Genomic DNA, 22949 nt, shown 5'->3' with positions numbered 1-22949 from the left:
GCCTTCTGATGAGTCAGTGAGGCTCTGAACATACCCTTGCCATGAGGACTGATTCTGCAGCACTGGGAGAAACCTCTGTGGTCTAAGTTATTTGCTCCAGTCAGGAGAAATTTTTGATTTATGGTTGAGGAATAGAAATAGCTGGACAGTTTGCTTCCAGAAGCAAAGTAGTCCTCAGGTCCAATGCCCCTGGTTCTGAGATGGCTCGGGTATAGTTAGATCTCAGTATGATGGGACCTGATGTTTAGGTGGTAGATGACGGGCCAATCTTCCCAGTGTCAGTAGGCCTGAGGGGTTTCCTGGGATGCAAGCTTTCAGAACTGAAACCAAGAAAGTCCCAGGCAAACAAGGATTGGCCGCCTTGGCCTAACGATTATTGTGCAAGAAAAAAATTTCCTCTTGTCCTGTCCCTTCCTTTCTTGTTCCCACTCGTTTAGACCTAGGACCCTCCCCCCCTGCCCCAACTGGACTTCCTGCTTCATTTTCTATCTACAGCAGCCCCCCAGGCACACTGTGCACTGATCAAAAGTCTTCAATTTTTTTCAGCACAAATTGCTCATAGCAAGTGCCACACTCCCAGGCCTGTAAGGACCAGACAGGTTATGTCAATGGTGTAAAATCATAAGAACTAATGGGGACTGCAGCCAGTTCCTACTTTAAACTACCAATAGTCAAGGAGCAGGATTTGAGGTAGGGTTTGGGGCTTAGAACAAGTATACAAATGGAAGCCACATAAATATGTGTCAATATTTAAAAGTTGGAAATCAAGAACTAATTTATTAAATAAACTATCTTACCTCCCCCTAAGTTGGCAAATATATTTCCTGCTGACTCAGAAGGCCCTGTTCAAACTGTGTTCCTGCATTCCTTGGAGCCCCAGGTTGAGACAGGTGTACAGAACAAGGTCCTCTGGCCTGTTACCCACATTCCTTCTCTTCTGGCTCCCGGCTCTGTCCTGCATCTCCAGGGGCCTTGAAGTCCATGGTGGACACTCCAGCCTACACTTCAGAGCTCCATCTGCCCGTTACAATCTGCTCCCCCTTGGTAGACTCCTCAGTGTGTCCCCATCCTTGGAAGGACAGACCTAGGGAAGAGACTCATATAACTTCTGGAGGAGAGCCTGGGCCATTCAGGCAGAGAATTCTGAGTACTGGCCTCTGGAGCAGGAGAGGGGTACAGGCTCTGAGAGGTCAAGTCCCCTTGAAGCCAGAGACTTCTCCTAATATGGAAAAGGGTATGGTCAGAGCAAGGCCCTACTAGTCCAGGGCTCAGGAGAGGGGCTCCTCTTGCTTCGTTCTAAAGATGGTACTGATTAGGCCTGCAGTAAAGCAGGTGTCCCATCTAAAGGAGGCAGCTGAACACAACTGCAGCTAATTCCTGCTTCCTAGGAATGTGGGCCTGAGTGTGACTAAATACTTGCTTTTTCAAGAGAAGATAAAACTGTGGAATGTTTAATAAATTCACATTAAAACCAAGCCTCCCCCACTGCGAAAATATGCTGTGTGAGTCAATACAGTAAAGGCCAAACACAGTACATCCACCAAACTGTCCTTGAACTTTCAGTCTGTAACTTCTTCCTTGAGGAACACCCTGTCCCTCTACATCCTGGCCTCAAGCCACTTCTTGCCCTCCATGACCTCAGTTCCTTCAGTCTCCTCCTGTTCTGCAAAATTAGATGAGCAGACACAGCCTGAGCTTCCCACTTCAGGCCCTCTAATCAATGAGTTCCTTCTGTCTGGAATGCTCTCCCCCAGGGTTTCATTCTTGCTTACTGACAGCCACACTCGTTCTTCAAGAACAAGTGCAAGTCCACCTCCTTCAGGATGCCTGCCCTGGTGATGTCTGAAATTCTGGACCTAGGGTCCGGAGACTGAAGTATTAATCCTGGCTCTACAATTTTACACAAGTGACAAGTATTCTGAGCCTCATTAGGGAAAATGAGCTGATATTTCCATTGAACTTGAAGAGCTACATCTTGTGAAAGTCAAATTAGATAATATATGTTATAAAAATCTAGTACAGTTGAGGGCATTTAATCATTACTCAGTAAATGCTAGTAGACTAGGAAAGTGAATTTGAATATCTGACTTAAGTTAGCAAATTATTTTGTAAAGCACTAGACAATACATATTTGAGGCTTCGTGGGCCTCATGGTTTCTTTCCTGACAACTCAACAGAGCATCCCTGGACTATATGTAAAGAAGTGGGCATAACTGTGTTCCAATAAAACTTTATTACAAAAAGAGGCAGACAGTCATACTTTCCCCAAGAATGATCGTTACCGACCCCCTCTTCATACCATTCTCAGAGCTGGCTCTGTGGCTCTCAAGGCTGCTGTTACTGTTCCTACTAATAGCTAATACTTTAATTCACCCACACTCACTAGGCAGTGTCCAAAACACTTTATAAGAGATTTAACCTTCATCACTACTTCATACAGGAAGAAACTGAGGCGCAAAGAAGTGACCATTAGACTTGAGAATCTGAACTCTGAATCATTTGTGTACATGGGTTCAGGCCTTGGGCAGCATCTGCACAGTCTTATGGGTATTGCTTGCTTGCTTTCTTTTCTTTTCTTCTACTTTTTTTTTTAGTTTACTTTATGTATCTTAGAGAGAGAGAGCATGAGTGGAAGGAAGGGTAAAGGGAGAGGGAGAGAGAGAATCCTCAAGCCAATTCCCCCCTGAACAGGGAACATGATCCCAGTAGCCTGAGATCATGACCTAAGCCGAAAGCGAGAGTCAGCCACTTAACCCACTGAGCCACTCATGCGCCCCATCTTGTGGGTATTTCTTGGTTGTTGTTGGATGAATGTGCATTTGCAAAGGACCTTGTCACCCCCCACCCTCCCTCCCATGCATTGGTGGTAATTATAATTACGGAGCCCAGGCAACAGTGAACCTCATCCATCAACAACCAAGGACAGCAGGCAAATGACATGGGCCAAGAGCCATGCATGTCCTTGCTGAGTCTGTATCTGGCTAGTAAGTACTTAGTTTGATAGTGTTCTGCTTTCTTTCTTTAACTCTTCCTCTTCATCACATGCCCATAGGAATATGAAGCCAACCATAATGGCAAAGAAAAAAGGAAATGATTTGATGTGACGGTCAACTGTCCCACAATACTCTGTCTGATCCTTCATAATGGTCAGTTTGAATAAAGAGCCGTAGTTGTGCCCTGAGCACTGCTCTGCATCATGGGAACTGTCAAAGGATCAATCAAAGGAAAGATTGGTCTCAGGTGTGGGGGTGGCTGACGAAGCAGAGATGCCCATCTGCGTGCCAGAAGTAGCGTGATCATGAGCTCTGTCATCCAAACTGGAACACTGTTGACAGTTAGGCTAGGAAAACATGGGAAAACATGGACATAAGGTCACCTGGGTCAGAGAAACCTTTCTAAGCAGCCACTGGAGAGCCTCTTTGGCCTGAGCAATACTGTTCTGCTAACTTAGAGAGAAGAGCAACTGGCCCTTTTCATTCCGGTCCATGATCGTAGCTACAACACCATGCAACATTCCTCCTATACCACGTGTTTAGACTACACCAAGCTAGACTTAACTGTAAAAAATCAAGAATAGGTCCAGTCCTGAAAGTATGCCTTGGTTACTGGTTCTGAGGAATTAAAGTCAATGTTTCCTGGAGTTAAAAACTGGGTCTTGCAACTTGACATACTATGGCAAATTTAATATAGGGTTAGGTTTACAAAGTAAGTGTCTGATTGATTTTTAGCTATGTGTTCCCAAGAACTTATCTACTGCCTGAGCAGGTACATGCCTGAGCATGTACATTGTACATGCTGTGCACTGAACAATTCTAAGGGCACCATTCACATCATACTTTATGTGAATGGAGCCCTCTAGGATTCTGCAGTGTGCAACCTGACAATCATACATGGTAGCCTTGGATGGAACACTTTAGTCCCATTCCCCACCAGCCAGAACTGGTATACTTCAGCAGTCTAATCCTTAAATAGCTGGTCACCCTCAGTCTGGTGTCTGCTTGCCTACTCACTTCCAAAAAGTAGTGAGCACCTACCTACCTATACTCTCATCCTATGAGGCACATAAAAAATGTTTTTTTTTTTTAAAGATTTTATTTACTTATTTGACAGACAGAGATCACAAGTAGGTAGAAAGGCAGTCAGAGAGAGAGGGGGAAGCAGGCTTTCCACTGAGCAGAAAGCCCGATATGGGGCTCGATCCCAGGACCCTGAGATCAGGACCCGAGCCGAAGGCAGAGGCTTAACCCACTGAGCCACCCAGGCGCCCCCACAAAAAATGTTTTGACAATATGCTCTGCTACTTAACTTTTCTGGCACCCACTGATAGAAGTTTAACCCCTCCTCTGGCCTGACAAGAGAAGATCGTGGCTTTTATTACAACATCAATACCTTCTTTTGGTATTGGAGGGAAACACTAAAACTATAATTCCTTTTTTTGTGGGGAGGGTAGGCAAGGACCCTTGTCCCAATTTTCCCTCTGAGTCTTGGGAGCCAAGAGGTGGCATTAAATCTTGATTATGGTTTTTGACCCAGAGTCTGGGTAAAGTCAACTAAACTGCTTCTGATCCATTTCTGGAACTAGAAAATGAGTCTTTCATCATAGGAACCCAGAGAACCCATGTAAACTCTTAGCCACATATAAAGGGAGCAGGTGGACAGAGGACAAAGGAGGCTGATAGCAATGGAACTGAGACAGACACAGGGGGAGTGTAAGATGAAGGCGCTTGAGCTTGGCCAAGCCTGATGATTATGACTTCACAAAATGTGGAGAGGAAAGGGGCTATTCGAGATGTGTACCAGACAGCATGAGCAATGCTGGGGGTGAATGTGGCCAGTGAGGGGCAGGGCTGGGCTCCTGAATTGGAAAGGAGACTTTATGTTAGGAACCAGTGGGAACTCACCTGTGGAGGAGAGGAGAGATGGCAAAGGTGTTACATTTTAGGAAATCCTGACTTTCAGAGAGCAGTCTGATCTTAATTCCGGAAGGAATGAATAAAGCAGTAATTCTCTGTTCTTATGAATTCGGGCAGTGCTTTGGTGATGACTTGATGGATGCTTCTATACTCGCTATATAGGCGCCTTGGTCTCAGGAAATGACCTGAGAATTCCCATTTCTCCTTCCAACATTCAGCTGGGGGAAATTTTCTCCTGAGAGAGTTAGAGAACTGGACCAAACTATCCTCAGCTGAACTTCAGTCAACTAACCCCACTCAGCTGGGAGCTTCTGTGACTGGCATTTTATCTACTGCTTCTAAAGCTCTTTGCATCAACACAAACACACTTATGCTTAGTTAGCGGTCGGTGGCATACTGCAGAGCATACAGACTAAGTGGCCCCAAAGAGAGCTGTGAAGGAGCAGAATGGATTTATTCCTCTCAGATCCAGTTACGCTGGACATCAAGCTATGGGGCCCAAGGGAAGGAGGCTGTATTTTGCCCAAAGCATCTATTGTCTGGGGGAGAGAAGCATCGCCATTCTGTGGGTCAAATATTTAAGTTTCTTTTGGAGAAACCATCTAGAATAGATGAGTAGTGGTATGTATCTGCCACACTCACTTCCCATGAGCCTCTAGGTGGGTATTTACCCACTCTCCAAGACTCTCAGGGTCAGGAAAGAGTAGGGCATGAAGATGTTAGGCTTTAGCTCCTAATAAGTCCAGCTGGTTTTAAAAAAGGAATCCAAACTTTTGTTTTCAATCATTGAGGACTGTAGGTCTTGGAAAACCAGGTGTTCCCCCACTAGATTTTACACAGAGGAAAATGGCCACCTGATCTCCACTGGGTTGGAAAGACCCTGAAGGAAGGCAGTGATGAGGGATTTTGCCCAGGGGCTCCTCAGAGTCAGACCAGAGTCACAACAGACTGCTGATGTTTTCGTTTTGAAAGGCCAGAGATTTCTGGAACTTTTAGAAAAACACCCCTCAGTTTGATGTATTTTTCTATTCTTTTTTCTTTTTCCCTCCTTTCCTTTCCTTCTTCCTTCCGTCTCAATTATAAAGAAAGTCTTGATATTAACATCCACCTAGAATGTCACCCAAAACTGCCTTAACAGCCATCTGGTAAAATTACTCATTTTATGGATGAGAAAGTTGGGGCCAAAAGAGGGAAAAGGAGTCTTCTAAGTCATACAATCAATGGCAGAACAAGGACAAAGTCCAGGCCATGGATCCCTTCACACTAAAACACACTGATTCGATAATTTCATGGGGTTTTTTTGTTTGTTTTCAAAACAGATCCAAGAAATTAAAATTCAGTGGTTTGGTTGATAAAGAAGTATCATGTCCCACATTTTACAAAGTGAATTGCTCAAACAAAGGAAAGAGAAATACCCATTCAGAAATCTATGCTAGTTCGAGTCCTCTGGTTTTGTCTTATTTTTCTCTTTACCTGATTTCCCTCTATATTCTTTTCTGCTGTGTCTTTTCCTATAACTGCCTCAAACGGGTTCCTTTTGTAAGGGGAACAAAGGGGGAAAGGGAAAGCAGAAAGAAAAGTCTTTAGAATATTCCTAATAGAAGCCCTACAAAGTAACTATTAACCTCATTTTACAGAAGAGGAGACTGAGTTTTGGTGAATTGAAATAAATTGTCCAAGATTACCCAGCTGGCCAATGACAGACCCAGGATTTGACTTTAGTCCTGCTTCCAAAGCCTCCCTTTCTTCTTGGTTTTGTAAGTTGAGACAAGGATTCCAGTCTGGACCTCTCCTCTGGACCACTCCTGCCCACACTGGGCTCCTCTACGCTGTTGTTTCCAACCAAGCAGCCCTCATTAGAACCACTTGGGGCCATTTAATAAATGTCCCAGGCCTCACCTACACCAATTAAATCAGGATCTCTGGGGTGGGGCCGTAGTATGATCCTATTTTTAAGGAACTGTCCCAGATTGTAATGTGCAGCAAGCAGGAAAGGAGAAGTAGAGACCTCCAGCATGGCACTTGGTGGGAGAACTCCCAGGGTCTTTGAGAAGCCCAACTCACCCTACAGGTCGGAATGCATCTCACATGGACAACAGGCTCATTCAGCAGAAGAGACTAGAGAAGAGAAGAACAAGGGGAAGACTGAAGAGAGAAGAAAAGGGAAGAGATGAGAAAAGGAGAAGGTGAGATGTCCCGGAAGTTGAGATGGTTCTCCTTCCATTAAGATCTGCTTCATCTCTAGTGCCCAGAGTTTTACAGTTTGCATCGACTAAATCCCTGACTCTTCGAGAATTAACCAAGAAGTTGTCCTGCCCCGACGAGCCAGCCCATCAGTTCCCCCTCTATCTGGATACACTCATCTGATTCTGTAACTTTACCCAAGTGAGGGAGAAGGAGCCCAATTAGATCTGGCCTCCGTCAGCGAAAAACTGCTTATGCCAGAGACAGCTCGAGCTGGAACAGATGTTACTTTTGTTTGTTTAAATGTCTCTTATGGAGACTTGAAGTTTGCTGCGGATGTATTCAATTCATCCCTTATGCAAGGCGCAGTGGGACAGGCACTTGGGGCGACAGAAAGAATCTGAAGTCCCCCCACCACCCCGCCCCAACCTGGGTGTGAATACCAGTTCTGTGTCTCTGCTCTCCCTCCCCACAGCTTTAGCAAGCCACTTGTATTCCTCACACTAATCTTCAAAGTGGAGAACTGGGATTTTTTTAAGGGAATACAACGGGGTAAGAAGTGTTTCCAAAACTTCAGGGCTAAATAAACACAGTACATAACACTGAGTCACAGAGTGAGAGAGTTATTCTCATTCTCATTCTCTTTCAATCCATCTGGTTATATGAAAGAGAAGGAGGTCTATTTCTGACAGCTTTCCAGTCTGGCCATTCCCTCCTCTGACAATGAGAGAGCTGGTCTCAGGTAACTGCACGATGAGGCAACAGTATGAAGCTTGGAATTAATAACGTTGATTTGCCTTTATTTTGACAGTTATTTTTCCTTAAGTTTACTTATATAATTTTTTTTAGTAATCTCTACACCCAGTGTGGGGCTCGAACTCACGACCTCGAGATCAAGAGTCGCATGCTATTCTGCTTGACCTAGTTGGGCGCTCCTAGACAGTTACTTTTTATGGCATGTACTACCTATTTAAGGCAAGGCTACAAAGCTACATTTTAAATCTATTTAAGTCAAAGATGTGGGTTAAAAAAAACAAATAATGGTCCATAGGTGATATACATACAGGATAAAAATAACTAAAGTGGCATCCCAAAGTCAAAGTTTAGGAAAAACCGAGTTTAAGGTATGTGATGGAATCTCACACGGAGTCTCTGAGTGTAGCTAGGATTTGGGTGGAATTCAGGTAAAGAGGAAACAAGTGAACCTGTTTGTGTACTCTGGTTTGAAACCACTCTTTAAGACATGGGATTGGAGACTGCGTATACTGACAGTATGGATGGGACGCATCACACTGAACCTGGACATCATCTCACTTCAAAGTTCCCCTCCAGGCTGACCTACAACCCTGACCTGAAAGAGTAAGTCCACTGCTCATATTTTTAATTCTCAGTGATTTGGGAATGAAAAGAAAGTGAGAAAGTACAATTATCATCTTAAATTTGATTAGCCTCTAGTTAAAATTAAAAAAAAAAAAAAGAAAACACTAGATCACATTGATTTTTGATAACAAGCCAAGGGAGGGAAGATCCCCATTTCCTCTGTTCTCTGAATTGTCAAACTTCTTACTGATTGCTTTTCTTAATAAGATAAGGGAGTAAACATTAGAGAACATTTCTAGTCCTTGACCATATAACCTCAGGAACATGACAAAAGATCATGAATTAGGAGAGGAGAGAAGACCACATTTAAATTTAAGTACGTGTAGGATTTGCCTCATATTTTCCCCAAGAAGAGATGTGAAGCTCCCAGTACTATTCAGCTGTTGATCACAAAGTTTTTGTTCATTTTTTCCAGGAATGAAACTTTATACCAAAAAGCGTATGATACCACAATATTCTTAAAACATTACATTTTCATTTAACCTAAGGAAGACAGAGTGGGAGAATCCATATACTATTCATTGTTGTAGGAAAAGGACTTTTTTTCTCTTGAGTTGTAAATGAGCTCACCAGCCTTGTCTATCATAATACAAGTGGGTTCCCCTGTCAAAAAGCAAAAGCACCAGCTACTGAGATTGGTTTCCTGCCCAGAGCCTGTTCAAATTTTTAAAAGCTTCTATCAGAGCCAAATTCAAACACAGTACAAAACCTTGGTGCTTGCAAAAGCGTTCAGGAGACCATCCCGAGCTCTGGCTCAGCTGTTATCTTGCAAAGGTAAGTCTCACCTCCCACCTGGGACTCATTTGACCCAACCATAAAATGGGTGGATTATGGTAGATTAGGTATGTCAACAGGGGCCAGACAGGTGACATAAAGAAAGGAAGCTGACCAGGATTGAGATCATAGGAAGCGGTGGTGATGATGGTGAATGAGAGCGTGGATCCTTTAAAGGGGGCAGCCACGCCCCTCAGCTCCAGGCAATTGTTAGCTAGGAAAACAATCCAAGGAGAGCACAAGCCTCTTATCCCTGGTGCTTCTCTAACCTTTAATTTATTCCCTCTTAACATGCTTTTCCTCCCTGACCTTCCTGCCACCCCCAACCCCAGTCTTCCCAGAGTCTCCTAGACTTAAGCCCTCTGGACCAAGTTTCTCAGGGATGCCCAAGCCACCCTTTGCTCCTCTTGGCACTGGCCTTCAGTCCTACCCTGGGAGCTGGAGCCTGAGTATCCTGGGACATCTTGCTTTGGTTGTATGATTCTTTCCCACGGGCTTGATTTTGCCCTAAGTAGTTGGACACCACACTGTCCTCTCCCAGAGAGTCAAGCTGTTAAACACCAAGGCATGGGGCTCCATGTACGGAGCTCTTTGCACACCCACACAGCTTGGAGCCTGGTGCCTTCCAGTGCTTCCAGGAGGAGGCATCAGAGAAAGACACCCCGAGTTTAAATGGCCTGACACCCTTCTCTAGGGAAGACTTGTAAGCCTGAGCCACGGGACTGGTGTATACTTGTTTATTGTGTAAGCAAGAGTAGAAGAACGTCTACTGTATAGTGGAAACTTGAACAGAATAAATAATAGCTTTGAAACATTAAAAAAAAGCAGAGGATCTAAAATCTAGAGAAGCTGGAAATTCATACTTTGAAAATGAGAATTCTCTTAATATTTTTGGCAATGAATTAAAAACTATTTGAAAGCACTATGCAGGCAAAATTTATATAGCCGTAGGCCATATTCAGCCTATGGATAGCCATCTTGTGATTTCTGTACTTGATGATCTCTCTCAGATCTGGTAGCCTGAGCCCCTAAATAGCACATCTTTGCTTTTGTGCGTTGTCCATAAGTAGAGGATTTGATACCATGTAAGAAAAGCAGGAGAGGAGCTGCGGTGCTGGGGAGGTAGTTGTGTTGCGGACGGGTGACCCAGCCTAGATCCAAAGGCAGGTGCATAACGCCAGCACTGTTCCTCTTCGCTGTTTGCGACATGGGTGATTTAATAATTGTAATAGCAATCCTACCATCATCAACAACAAAATTACCTTCGCTTACTCGGAGATGAACACAGCACTCTTAGAATTTACAGAGTTGTCTGGGCAATTTTATTAATCCTTTTCCTAAATGGGGACGCAAAAACAGTCAAACAGTAATGAACAGAGAAGAGAACAGCGGGCGATTTCACCCTCTGCTTTTCTTCTGGGATGGAAGCCTGCAGAGACTCCTCCCAGCCTGCAGAGGGCAGTGATATTACAGAGCGTTTGCCTGAGTACGAAGAGGTGCAAGAAGGAACTGGTGCCATTTTGTGGGGGGTTTTTATTTGCATCCATGGCTCCATCCTCCACATCTTTCCTATGTCCAACCTTAGCTGTAACCTCACACCACTTTCATGACATAGAGACTTCTGTGTAGAAGTAAGTTAGAGATAGGCTTGAAACTTGTCCCTCCTGCTCCCACCCCCACCCCCACCCCAATTTGTAGCCCTGCTAGGTTGGGCGAGGTGTTTACTATCTTAGTAACTCAGTTTCCTCAAGTATAAAGGAGAACAATAGCAATGTCTACCTCATCGGGTCAATGTAAGATCATAGGAAATCCTATACACCCAATGGAAATGCCTCTTTCTGTGTTAGTCTTACTGAACCATGTTCCTTTCGAAGTTCTTACTTTCTTATCTAAATTCCTCCTGCTGTATTTGGAATTCTGGTCATATTTTGCCCTCTCTGATGGAAAATGATACCTGGAATAGAATGATCAGTTTGAACTCTACGGAACTGTCAACATTCAGCACTACTGACCTCCAAAATATCAATTTCATTTGGTTCCACGTAATACAAAAGTAGTCCCAACCCCAAAGAAGGGAAAAGTGGCTTCCATTTTTCTGCTGGTTCTGAAACATACTGGAACAGCCTATACTCTTTACATCTGGGAAAGGTGAACCCTTCAGTAGCGGGACAAACACTTTCCCATCACATGTAAGATAACATTTGTTATCCACTTCTCGCTTACCAACCGCTTTGTGTACATATCATTTCCTTCAACTCCACGACGACACTGGCCATGGATAGAAACACACAGCTCCTGGTGTGTCACTGTTAGTGTGCCCTGGCTTATGGGATGTGTAACGTGCCATTGCGGTTCCCCACATGTGCACACACTAAAGAGTATTTCAGTGAACGGAGAGGTAATATAAAGAAAGCCCTGAGTTCACAGCATAGGACGGCTCAGACCAAATGTAGTTCCACAGACATTTGGATCAAATGCTTGAGATACTTAGGGACCACCCGGTTCCAGTATCTCCAGTGCTGCCAACAAGGGTAAGATGTCCTAATACTTCCTCAACTCTCTGTTGGTTGAGAGTTATTCATTTCAGCTTGGCGCTTTGAGCTGTCTACAAGGCACCATTCATGCTTCGAACTTGCAAGATAACTTCCATGCATGAAGACATGAAAAACAAAATCCACTATGGAACCCAAACAGATGAGAGCCCCCCGACTGATTTCTCTTACTCCATATCCTCTAAGAAAACAAATTTCTATGACAGTTCTACAGGTGATATCACATCTGTCCTTTGTCTGTTCTTTCATATAATACCTTTTCATTTTTTTCTTGGGTACCTCCTATGAGCCAGGCTCCCTTAGAGGCCAAGGATTAGCACACTACAAGCCTGAGGGCCAAATCCAGTCATCCAGTCTACTTTTTTTTTTTTTTTTTTTTTTTAATACATAAGGTTTATTGGAACCTAGACATACTCATTCATTTATGTGCGGTGCTTGGCTGGCTTCTGGCAGAGCTGAGCAGCCATGACACAAATCATCTGGCCTGCAAAGCCAAAATACTTAGTATCTGGCCATTTCCAGAAAAAGTTTGTTGAGCCTATTCTGGATAGAGAGGATAGAGCAGTAAAGAAGAATAACCAAATCCCCATGTGTCTTCAGGTGCTCCTGTTTCTAAGACAACAGTGCTTGAATGCGTACTGCCTGAGGGGCAGCCCAAGTTTGACCCAGGGGATCACGGTCGATGCCACTGCTAGGGGTTTGCAAGGAACAAGAACAAGGACGACGAGTGTGGAGACAGATGTGCAAGAGCAGGTGAGAGAGAGGAGGTGCTGGGAAAGCGGATTAGTTAGTGTGGAAACCAGCTGGAACAGGCAGGCCACAGGGATGCCCCCTGCGGGGCCCCCCAACCCACAGTCGGGCCAGGAACCCCATGTATCAGAATCACCTGGAGACATGATTAGCAAGGCAGGTGAGCAGGCCCCACCCAGGAACCTGAATCGGGGTTCCAGAGGTGGGACCGAGCTTCCCCCTTCTTGGCGGGTCCCCCCACGTGATTCTGAGGCACGCTCCAGTTTGAAAGGCACTGGATTAAGGTTTGGCATTAGCAAGCAGTCGAAGGCGCCCCCCCGCCCCCCCCCCCCGGGGCAGTCTGGCCTGAAATGCACCTGTGGCAGGTGGGGGGTGGGAAAGAATCGGGGCACAGACACTCAGAGATAGATGCAGTGAAAAGGCAGTTTATTGTCTATTAATACTGTACAGAGGAACAGAGAGAAGCTACAAGTACAGCACTGGGCTGTCGCTGGCAGTGTTATTTCTGAAGTCGGTTTTTGTTTTGTTTTTCATCCGAAGGAAAGAGAACAGTCAAAGTACACTTCAGGTTACAAAGTACAGCAGCTAGCCCAGCAAGTCTAATTCAGAGTCAGCACGACAGGCTCCCACCCCACCCCCCAACCAACCACAGAAATGGAAATATTTACAGAGATGTCACTCACCCCGAGTGGAACTGCTAAAGCTGAAAATTCCATCAACAACCTACATTCACTGAAAAGCTGCATCAGACACAACATTTTCTGGAACCCCTGTGTGATTTTTTAACTTTACCACGTCAGGAGCCTGAGAGGAGGAGAGAATGTTCCAGAACCCCGCAAAGGACAGGACTCCTTCTGCTTGCCAGAATAGGATATCATGGAATTGGCATTAAAGCTGCACCAGAACAGCTCGGATCAGACATCGCCTGGTGGTTTCTCTGTCTATAAAGACTGACCGCAAAATCAAGGACCTGGATGCCTCCCTGTCCACCTCCTCTCAACACTGTGAGGCTCCCGTGTGATAAGAGATGAGAGCCAAGCAGCTCTCCCTCAGCACCTTCAGGCAGTTGCATAGCTCTTTCATTTTGAGAGCTGTCTCCGTGACACTGGTGTTCATAGCTGGGCTTGAATTGGGCCTGTTGGAGGGATTCTAGAGATGACAGAATCGAAATGATTTGCATGGGAACCGGAGGGGTTCTTTTTCTTCAGTTGGAGAGAATGCTTCTGACCTTGCCTTGTTGGAAAAGGCTCTTGGTCTTTTAGGGTCATAGAAAAAGGGCCCGTCTGGGGCAAGGATGCTGTCTGGGAAGAGAGTCTAACAGGGGTGGTAAGCAGACTCTGAGGCTTACGCTGCTCTGTCCCTCAGACAGAGGAACAGGTGTGGGTGAAGATCTTTAGGAAACTGAGTTTGATTGCAATGGGAACTTGGGAGATTGGCAGAAAATTGGTGGAGGGGGGAGGATCCAGGAACTCTAAAAATTCAGAATCTCATTAGTGGATAGATAAAGACAATTCTTTTCTGTGTCTTCTTAACTCTGAAAATGTGGTGCAGCACCTTTGGTATTTACAAGGCCAATTATACCTCCTAAGTTTTATATTGTTGGTTTATGGCCAGAGGCTTCTGATGCACCATTTTATCCATATCATTTAAATGTACCATAGTGAGTGGTCCCTTAATCTCCAACACAGTGATCAGTCCTTAAATATGTGAAATATTTGGACTTTGATCATTGCTGGAGTTGCCTTACACTTAAAATGGCTATCCCCTTTCAAAACATCATTATTTATCATTAAAGATGTAGCCCAGAGAGCTATCAAGCTATCAAGACATGGTTTATCTAATGACAGGCATAGAAAGCTTGATCTTACAATATAGGTCTGTTTGGAAACACTGGATTTCATGCAGTGGAGGCACATGGGCAGGCCACAGGACCTTTGATCATGCCTCTCAAGGTCTGGGCTTGTGCTGAACTCACCAGAAAGTTACCTTAAGGGAATGGAGAAATAACTCAATCAAAATTGTTTTCAAACTCAAGCTTCATAATGCATATAGATTTCATTATAAAAATATCATTCCTTAAAAAAATACATAAATGTAAAATATTCCATTTCTAATGGCCACTCCTTACTCCCACCCCTATGGTACTCATCTTATGAATGGGCACACCTCTCGGTTATGGCTCAATCACACCATTTGAGTCCATCTCTCTTGCTTTCACAAGCTATGCTACTTGTGCTTAAAAATATGCTCCCAGACCCAGAGAGGGGGTCCACAAGTAAGTCCCCATCCCCTCACGGTAAGAAGGACTGCGGAAGATCTTATGCCGTCTATGGCCTGCCCAGGAGTGTCAGAGCGTGACATTCAGACCCAGATGAGAACACAGGAACATGCTTGGTTGCTAGATGGACATAGACAATGTCCAAGCAATGTCCACTTTATTCCCTCTGGGTCTGACCCCCAAGGTTCTGCCTCAAGGCTCCTGTGATGGAATTCACAGCTCTGAAGAAGGCTGGGTAGGGGCGGGGAAGAGAATGTTGTGTTAATACAGCTTTGGAATACAACCTGCATTTTTTTTTTAAAGGACAGAAAAGAAGAACATAAACAGCAATGCTAAGGCAAACTTTCAAATGGCACATCAGAACTCTTGTTTTTGTCATTCATTTTGTTCACATCACAAGGCAGATACATTCTGTAAACATACATACCATACAGTACATTAACCATAGGAAAATAAAAGGAAAGCCACCCTGTAATTCTTTTCTTTCTGTATTTTTGTTCTTTCACTCCAGAAGGACTGCCTGAAGTCTAGGGACTTTTTTAAAATTTATTTATGGTTCATGAAATATACTTTTCTTTTGATAAAAATGCAGTGACTTGCAAAAAAGAGGCCCCCCTCCCCCCCGTTGACCAGGAAGAGGCATTATGGGGAGAAGATGACCATTTACACCTCAACCTATAGGAACTTAGAAAATAGTCACAAATATAAAAAAGTCATTAATTTTCAGGAAACATTTTGGTTTCCTGCTTAGTAAAAGAGAGTCTTGAAAAATTGGTTTGCTTTTTTTGTTTTTTTTTTTTACAAAAGTTAAGGCGGTCCAGATCTTTGATGCAGAAAACCTGCGATCCCCAAAATTACATCTTATATTTTCAAGTTGAAAGCAAGGTTTCGTGATATGGTTCTGACCTTAGGTTAGACTGGAGTGGAGAGGGGAAGCAGAGGCCTATTTAAGTCATATAAAAATGAAGGGGGATGGGCGAGGCTGGTCTAGGGATCCCCAGGGAAATTGCCCTTTTGAAACCTTTCAGGATGTAAGTTTTATTTCATTTTTTTTCTACATTCAAATAATAAGTATTTTGGTTTTTGTTAAAATGAGAGTTTTATCCTAGAGTTCACTGAAACTATGAAAATACAGACACATAATTGCATTGTGCTCCTATGATCACGAAAGCCTGGCTTTTCTTTGTCCCTAGAAAATGCAGGCCAGTTTTCCTGAAAAGACCAGAAGAAGGCTATACAATGACCGCTGGCAGCTAGAGTCAAAGAGCTCATCTTGCTGGTTTCTTGGAGCTGGTTTGTGATATATACCACCGTCACTCCATTTACCTGCTGGGTTGTACCGTCCAGCAGGACAAAGGATATTTGCTGGTTCTATCCTCATCAGTGGAGTTCTATATACCTTGATACAAAGTAAACTGAGGAGCTTCTAAAAGATTGCATATTTATGAGGTTTCAAACCTTCTTTGTGGTTCCAATGACTGAAGGTGCATGTTGCAAAAATACAACTTAAAACTGCTTGCCTTGGCGGGGTGTTTACTGTAAACAAAGTAACCCTTTGGGAGATGAGACTATCCCCGCAAGGAAGGGGCCCTTTGGTGAGCTGAACTCCACAGTGAGTCCACTGACAAAGGGAGATCTGAGCTTCTAGATCTTCCGCAAGAACGACAACAAAAAGTCCTCTGTGAATATTTTGTGTTCGCCTGTATTTTAAATCGACAGGGTGCTTTGTAAAAAGGAAGAGCTCGTTTAGTGGTTCTAGTTTTGCCTCTGTCACCACATTCCCTCCCTCCTCTTTCGCTACCCTGGTTCACTGGCAGGAAATAAGTGTTCATTTCAAGGGTGTTCAGTGGTCCCTTGAAATGAAATTCTGCAGGAGGCGAAGAGACATGAGCCATTTTGGCACTTGGCCTGAATGTTTTGCTCCGGAGAGGTTCTTGTACCTCGATGTTTTCCCTCCTTTTACAAAAAACTTGACCCTAACCGAAATAAAGCATTCTACTTGTATGTAGGAACAAACACATTTATGACCAGGAAGTAAAATGGAGTTGATGGGAATTTAAAGCTGATACATGTATAATTGCAGTTCAGAAAAGAGTCAAATCTAAGTTTCCTGAAAGTCTTTGAATATTTTTCGGTTGCTCAGGAGGCTTAAGGAAACCACGCCTTGGGTTTGGCCAGAAGGGAATTCCCTCTCTCCTCATCCTCTCTAGTCCCAGTATTAGTGATGTCACTGGACACTGTCAAATCACTTTTAGAGGCAACTCACTTTGCTTATAAAAGTAATGAATAGAATTAAGGGCAAAAGAGATACAAGGTTAAAAAAAAAAATTCCCCTTAGTCTGTCCTATTGCACATCAAAGAAAACAAAGGCAAGGATATACAAGTCATTGAGATTTGTCAGGATATGTACGGTTAAACTTTACCATTTTAACCATTAAAAGATCTTTAATTCAATGCCACTGAAAATCTATTTCTAAGAAATGAAATATCCCTCCTTTCCCTCTTTCTCTTTCTGTTTAAGGGGGAACCGATTATATAGTTTTAGAAGACAATCCAACGAACCATTGGCTCAAAAAGACCATGGTCTTGCAGCTTCGTTACTGATTCTTTAATTTGTCAGATTATGGAAGTCAATACCCTGTATTTTGGGAGGGTGTGATACCACACATAATAAAGTTTTTACAGAGAGAATGATGGCAGGGAAAGCAGAACGTTCTCAATCACGACACTGAGGATATGTTCATTATGTAGTTACTTGATGCTGTAGGTGAGATTATAGGTCTCATCCCATAAAAGTACTGGCTGAGCCTAAATCCTCTATTTTGATAAGTAAAGGATGAAAAATAAGCACATATATACCATATTCCAACAAACCACTTACTATGGCCACATATCATTTTAATAAAGGTAACATGTCTTACTTTAAAGGATCTAATAATAAGATTTAATAGTAAAATTATAAAGAGACTTCTAATTCATATAATTTGTTAATTCCTATAATAATAACTGATGAATGAAAGTGCAGATTATCATTGGTCTTTCAGATCTCTTGTGTAGGGCTGCAGTGAAAGGGGCAGATCATTTTCTTCATGAAGAACTAGCTCACTACGGCAGGATGGGTAGAACATTTCTGGGAATTCTCTGTCCTCGAACCAGACTGATTCTGGTTATCAAACAGCAAGCTCAAGGGTTCTACATTCTACCATTCCACTTACTAACTGTGCTTTTAAAAACTCCTATTGAATAATATTAACCCCTAAGTGAGTAAAAAAAGGTAAGTTATGGTAAACTTTTAGATTGTTTCTTTATTAAATAAATTATTAAAATAATGGATTGTCCAAACACTGAAACTTTTTTCATTTTCTACGTGAATAAGTTTATCTGGCATGTCATTCTCTTCAATATTTAAAGGAAGCCTAAGTGACCATTGACTGAGGAGTGTGAAGCCGAGTGGGGAGATTTCTAGGCAGCAAAACCAGATGTTATTCCGAGATAAGACAGCAGCTTAATTCAACGGTAGCTGCTTTGGTGAACCTGAGATCATTTAGAGGGAACCCCCTCCACTATTCAAAAGGAAGCCATTGATGGAATCATTTTAGGAACAGAATTTAGCTCCTTTATTTGTCCCTTCTTGACTTTTTCTGCTTACCCGTTGGTGCTAAAATGACTTACTTTGTGCTCACTGAAATATAATTATTTGAGAGAAATGAACTTTTCACAATAAAAATGTCATTTTCCCCCTTTCCATTTGGAATATAAGTTCAAGCCAAGAAACTTAAAATAGTAACAGTTAGATTTAGCACTGAGAAAACTATGTTTAGGACAAATTTAGTTGGTTCCATAAAGAAATTCTCTCAAGACTATCTTATTTATTTTTTTTTCTTGTCTGCTTTCCACAGAGGTTCGACTTGAGGGAGCATGACTTATTGTATGTTTTTTAAAACTATGTTCCATGGAACATAGATACATTTTGTGAACGATTTGCAACAGTGCTATGAACATCTGGGCAAATAACTTCAGGTTAAGAGATCTCTGTTATTAAAACCAGTTAAAATGTTACATCTTTATTTTATTACTATATTATTTTTTTACTCTATTGCTTCCCTTTGGTTTTACTACACACCTGGCTGTTTGCTTTGGGAGAATGCTAAGTATTTATTTAAATTGTTCATTGTGTTCTAGATTTAAAAAAAAACAACAACAACACAACAACCCAAAAACTATTCTCTGATGTTCTGAAATCTCCAGAAGTTTAAGAAACATGCCTTAAGAAGCTCCACTATGTGCCACTCAGCCGGTACTTGTGGAAGGAGTCTAAGGACTTAACGTGGAGAAGACAGGTCTTTCTTACACATTTTTTACATTTTCAAGCTGATTTTGAAGGGTGGATCAACCTGCATGGTGACATTATGGGAAACATTCTCTTTCTCATGGGACAGAAAGAAAAGAGTCCAGAAGTAAGGCTCTGTAATCAAGTGGGAAGGGGAGATGAACAGGTGAATTCAGTTCCAGCACCGTCCATCCACAATGAAATGGAAGCTTGGTAGCAACCACCGTTGGTCAAAAAGACTGTTCTAGAAATACGGTCACTGCAGAGATACTCCTCAAAATGATCCCTTCGTTGAAAATAGATTAACATGATCAGAAAATATCCGTGAAAAAGAAAACAATATAAAAATTTACATTTTTTTTTTCTGAGAGAATAGAAGCAAGGCTCATGGATATGCCTAAGTTTAGAGAGTACTACGAATGCTCAAAACAATGTTTCATGTCCTTAGAAAATTAAAAATGGTGCTTCGTATATAAAGTGTCCATCAGGTAAGCCACAGAAAGGGACGGCTGCTGATGGGCGGGTTATGGAATCAGTCCCTACATTTCAGCTGCGACACGCACTGGGTTCGTTTTCTTTTACATCAATGTCATTTCAGTTTTAACAGAAGGAAAGACATAGATGCACAATACTGTAATCTGGAAGCTTATGTAAGGCAGCAAAAAGCATCACCCTAGATTGAACAGACTAAGTATAAGGTCCACTTTTGGCCACGCTGGCAACCAGTGAGAGCCCACAGCATTTTGCCACACACAATATAAAAGCAAAGATCCACAGCAAGGGAGGCAAGTGGGAAGTCAGCGACGTGGTGATGTGGGACTACATTATAGGAACACGCTACAACAGGAAACCCCCGGGGCCATGGGTTCGATTCCAGTCAAGTGAGTTAAGGCTACTATAGAACTGGCTGATGTGGAGAGTCCATTCCAATCGAGCAGTAAGAAATTGATTCACTCTTGAAGACACAAGGAAAGGTTTAGAGGAAAAGCAAGTTCTTGGAAAGAATGAAGCACACACATGCACGTTGTCTCTCAGGTGAGGAAACTGGAGGAAAATGAAAGGGGGACAAAAATAAGAGAGACCCAAGCAATCCAACTGCAAGGCAAGGCAGGTGTTTGCTTCCAGCTGACAGTATTGCCGTTAGCGGTACAGTGAGGTCTACGGAAGTGGTGGAGAGCCCAGAGGCTGCCCAGAAGAAAAGGGAAGAAAGAAGTGGTCACATGACAACACAGCATTGACAGCGCTTTTTCTTTTGGGTACCTGGGGCTGGCTCTGTGGCCAGGCTCTCTTCTTTCCCTTCTGGGGATGAGGGCTCTGTGGTGTCCGAGATCGGCCTCCCGGACACAAGCTCGGCTGCATTCCCATCGATGGTGGACACGTCCGTCACGGTCTTCTCCCTCAATGACTTCTCATCGTCTTCGTCAATGAGGACCAACTCCGCCTTGATGGTTTCGTCATAGCCTAGCACCTTCTTCGTCTCCTCTTCGTCTTCGATATTCTGGTAGCCCATGAAAATCATGGTGACTGGTTGATCCAAGTTGGCCTCGGGCCCTTCTGTGCTGGGGGCTGGGGGCTGCTGCCCTGGGGTCCCGGAAGAATGATCCTTCCTAGACTTATGTACCATTTCTAACTTGGCTTCCTTGCAGAGCATGGGTTCCTTCGGATGGCCGAGGCTCCCGTCTGCGATCACAGTTCTTTCTGACACGTGCCCTCCTCTGAAGCTTGATTGTCCCGCCTTCTGAATAAGTGCTTCTACATCCTTTGAGCTTAACGTGTGCACTCCATTTTCTACCACAGTGCCTCCCGAGTGCACCTCATACACTACTTTGGTACCATCATCATAGACTTTGACTCCTCTCTGATGGACCCCCTCTGGGCCAATGGTGGATGCAGAGAGAATCTTGGTCTCTCCTGTTTGTTTGTCTTTCTCCACATTAATTTCCATGGCGTACACAGCTTGAATGAAAACAAGAGAAAGGAAGTGCATGTTACAACAAAAAAAGCCAGTGAATGGTTAATTGCCAAACAGACACAAAAAAAAAGGGCTTTGTGCCCTTTCTAGTCTAACTGCCAAGCATCTTGAGTGTTAGAATGAGTGCACAGTGTGGACAGAGGTGGTTATAAATGTGTTTGAACACAGCAGCTTACTGCACCGGGAAGCCAGATGTACAGAGTTGCCATATCTCACTGGCACTTACACTTCTAAGGAAGGTCTGCTAACGTAAGACCACAAGCGACCGTGTACATCCCATGTAATCCTGGGAGGCTGGCACACATGCAAGTTTATTTTGATTGACAGCTTACCCGAGGCTTATAGACAATTTTAAAGGTCCTGGCTAAGAAGCATTGTAATTCCAAAATCTTAAATTTTTTTTTTAACTTTTTCACCAAGCAGTCTACTGTTGTTTTTTGTTTTTGTTTTTGTTTTCTGCATCTCCTTTTACTGTGAATGGAGAATATGCAAAAGATTTTGCTGGTGGGGCATGACTATCCTCCACTCTACTTTGAACTAGGCTGTCTACAGGAACTGAAGCTACAAACCAGTCAGGTTATATGCTCTGAGACTACTTCAATCACTGAGCTGCATTTCTGAAACAAGGACTAGAAAAAGAACAAGACGGAGGTAGCAGCATCCTGTGGCGACTGGAATTGGAGGATGGTGATCACAGAAGGCCTCTTTCTTTGGCCATGCGCACAGCGCCAAATCCTCGTGATTCTGCCCCATACCATCTTTTTCCTCGGTCACCTTCTCTCTCTTTGAAGGCCACTACTCAATCTCAGACACTATTTCCGCTTCCCTAGGTTACAGTAAGGGCTTCCTCCCAGTTCCCCCCATCCATTCTAGCCCTCTCCAACTTATCCCAAATCTTGCCACCAATCTGGGCTTCCTAAGGACCTGCTCTCCCCTGTTCTGTAGTCTTGTGTGACACTCCAACTTCTCCAATCTGTTACCTCTGAGGCTCCCTGCGAGGCACGCATTCTGGATGCTAGGGCACCAAGCGAGCGTTGGTCCCAGGAAGCCCACCAGCCCCAGGCACGCTTTCCTTGGATGACCCATGGATTACCTCAAACTCTGCAACTTCAACACCGAACTCACCTTCTCTAAAAACTCCCCCCTAGTCTTCTTGGTTTTCAATACCAGTACCACATAGTCTCTTGAGCGAGAAGCCTCAGAATCACACCTGATTTGTCCTTTTCTTCCTAATTTCATCCACAGCCAAACTGTTGTGAGCCACTAATTCCACTTCTGACCTCTCCCCTTGCGTCTCCTCGCAACTCTTCTACCGCCACTGCCTCAGGCCAGCTCCCCTCTGCTCTCCGCACAACAGCTTTGCTCACTTCCACCTGCCGCTTCTCAGAGCAGGGGGCAAAGGTAGCCCAAGACTTGTTTTGAAAATACTATAAAAAGGAAATGGGAGGGAGGGAGGAAGGAAAAAAAAGAAGGAAAGAAAGGAGGACAGAAATTTAAGAAAGAGAAAAGGAAAAAAGAAAAAAAAAAGAATAGATGACAGAGACCATATGTGGTCCACAATGTCTAAAATGTTTACAATCAGGCCACTTATAGAAAAAGTCTGCTGGCTCCACTAGCCTGTGCTCCATCCAGCCCACAACACCTTCTGCACAAATGCTCTGTGGGTTCCTGCATCTATATAGGACAAATGCCAAACTGCTTAGCATGGCATATAATTCCCTTGGGAATTTGTCTGCAACTTCTTTTCTAGCCTTGTCTCTCAGCCCCTCTCATCCTACATATGCTCCAACCATAGCAAACTTTGCTCTATTCCCAG

General features: G+C 43.6%; 1 protein-coding gene across 9 annotated transcripts in view; it reads right to left on the bottom strand.

Annotated features, from left to right (window-relative positions):
- Window positions 1-22949, bottom strand: part of PALM2AKAP2 (PALM2 and AKAP2 fusion) — a 450166-nt gene that overhangs the window by 173219 nt on the left and 253998 nt on the right. For 5 of the 9 annotated variants that reach the window (XM_032860820.1, XM_032860821.1, XM_032860824.1 and 2 more), the window contains one exon: window positions 20422-21117. The exons of 3 other annotated variants lie outside the window; for them this stretch is intronic. In XM_032860820.1, the coding sequence (XP_032716711.1) occupies window positions 20422-21117 (696 nt within the window). Of the gene's footprint in view, window positions 1-19036; window positions 21118-22949 lie in introns of those variants that run through there. One more of the 9 variants, XM_032860828.1, reaches the window with a different exon arrangement.

The sequence above is a fragment of the Lontra canadensis genome, unplaced genomic scaffold, assembly GCF_010015895.1.
Source record: "Lontra canadensis isolate GAN:19392208 unplaced genomic scaffold, GSC_riverotter_1.0 scaffold19, whole genome shotgun sequence".
NCBI classification, from domain to species: domain Eukaryota; kingdom Metazoa; phylum Chordata; class Mammalia; order Carnivora; family Mustelidae; genus Lontra; species Lontra canadensis.
This window is presented reverse-complemented; position numbering and strand designations above follow the sequence as displayed.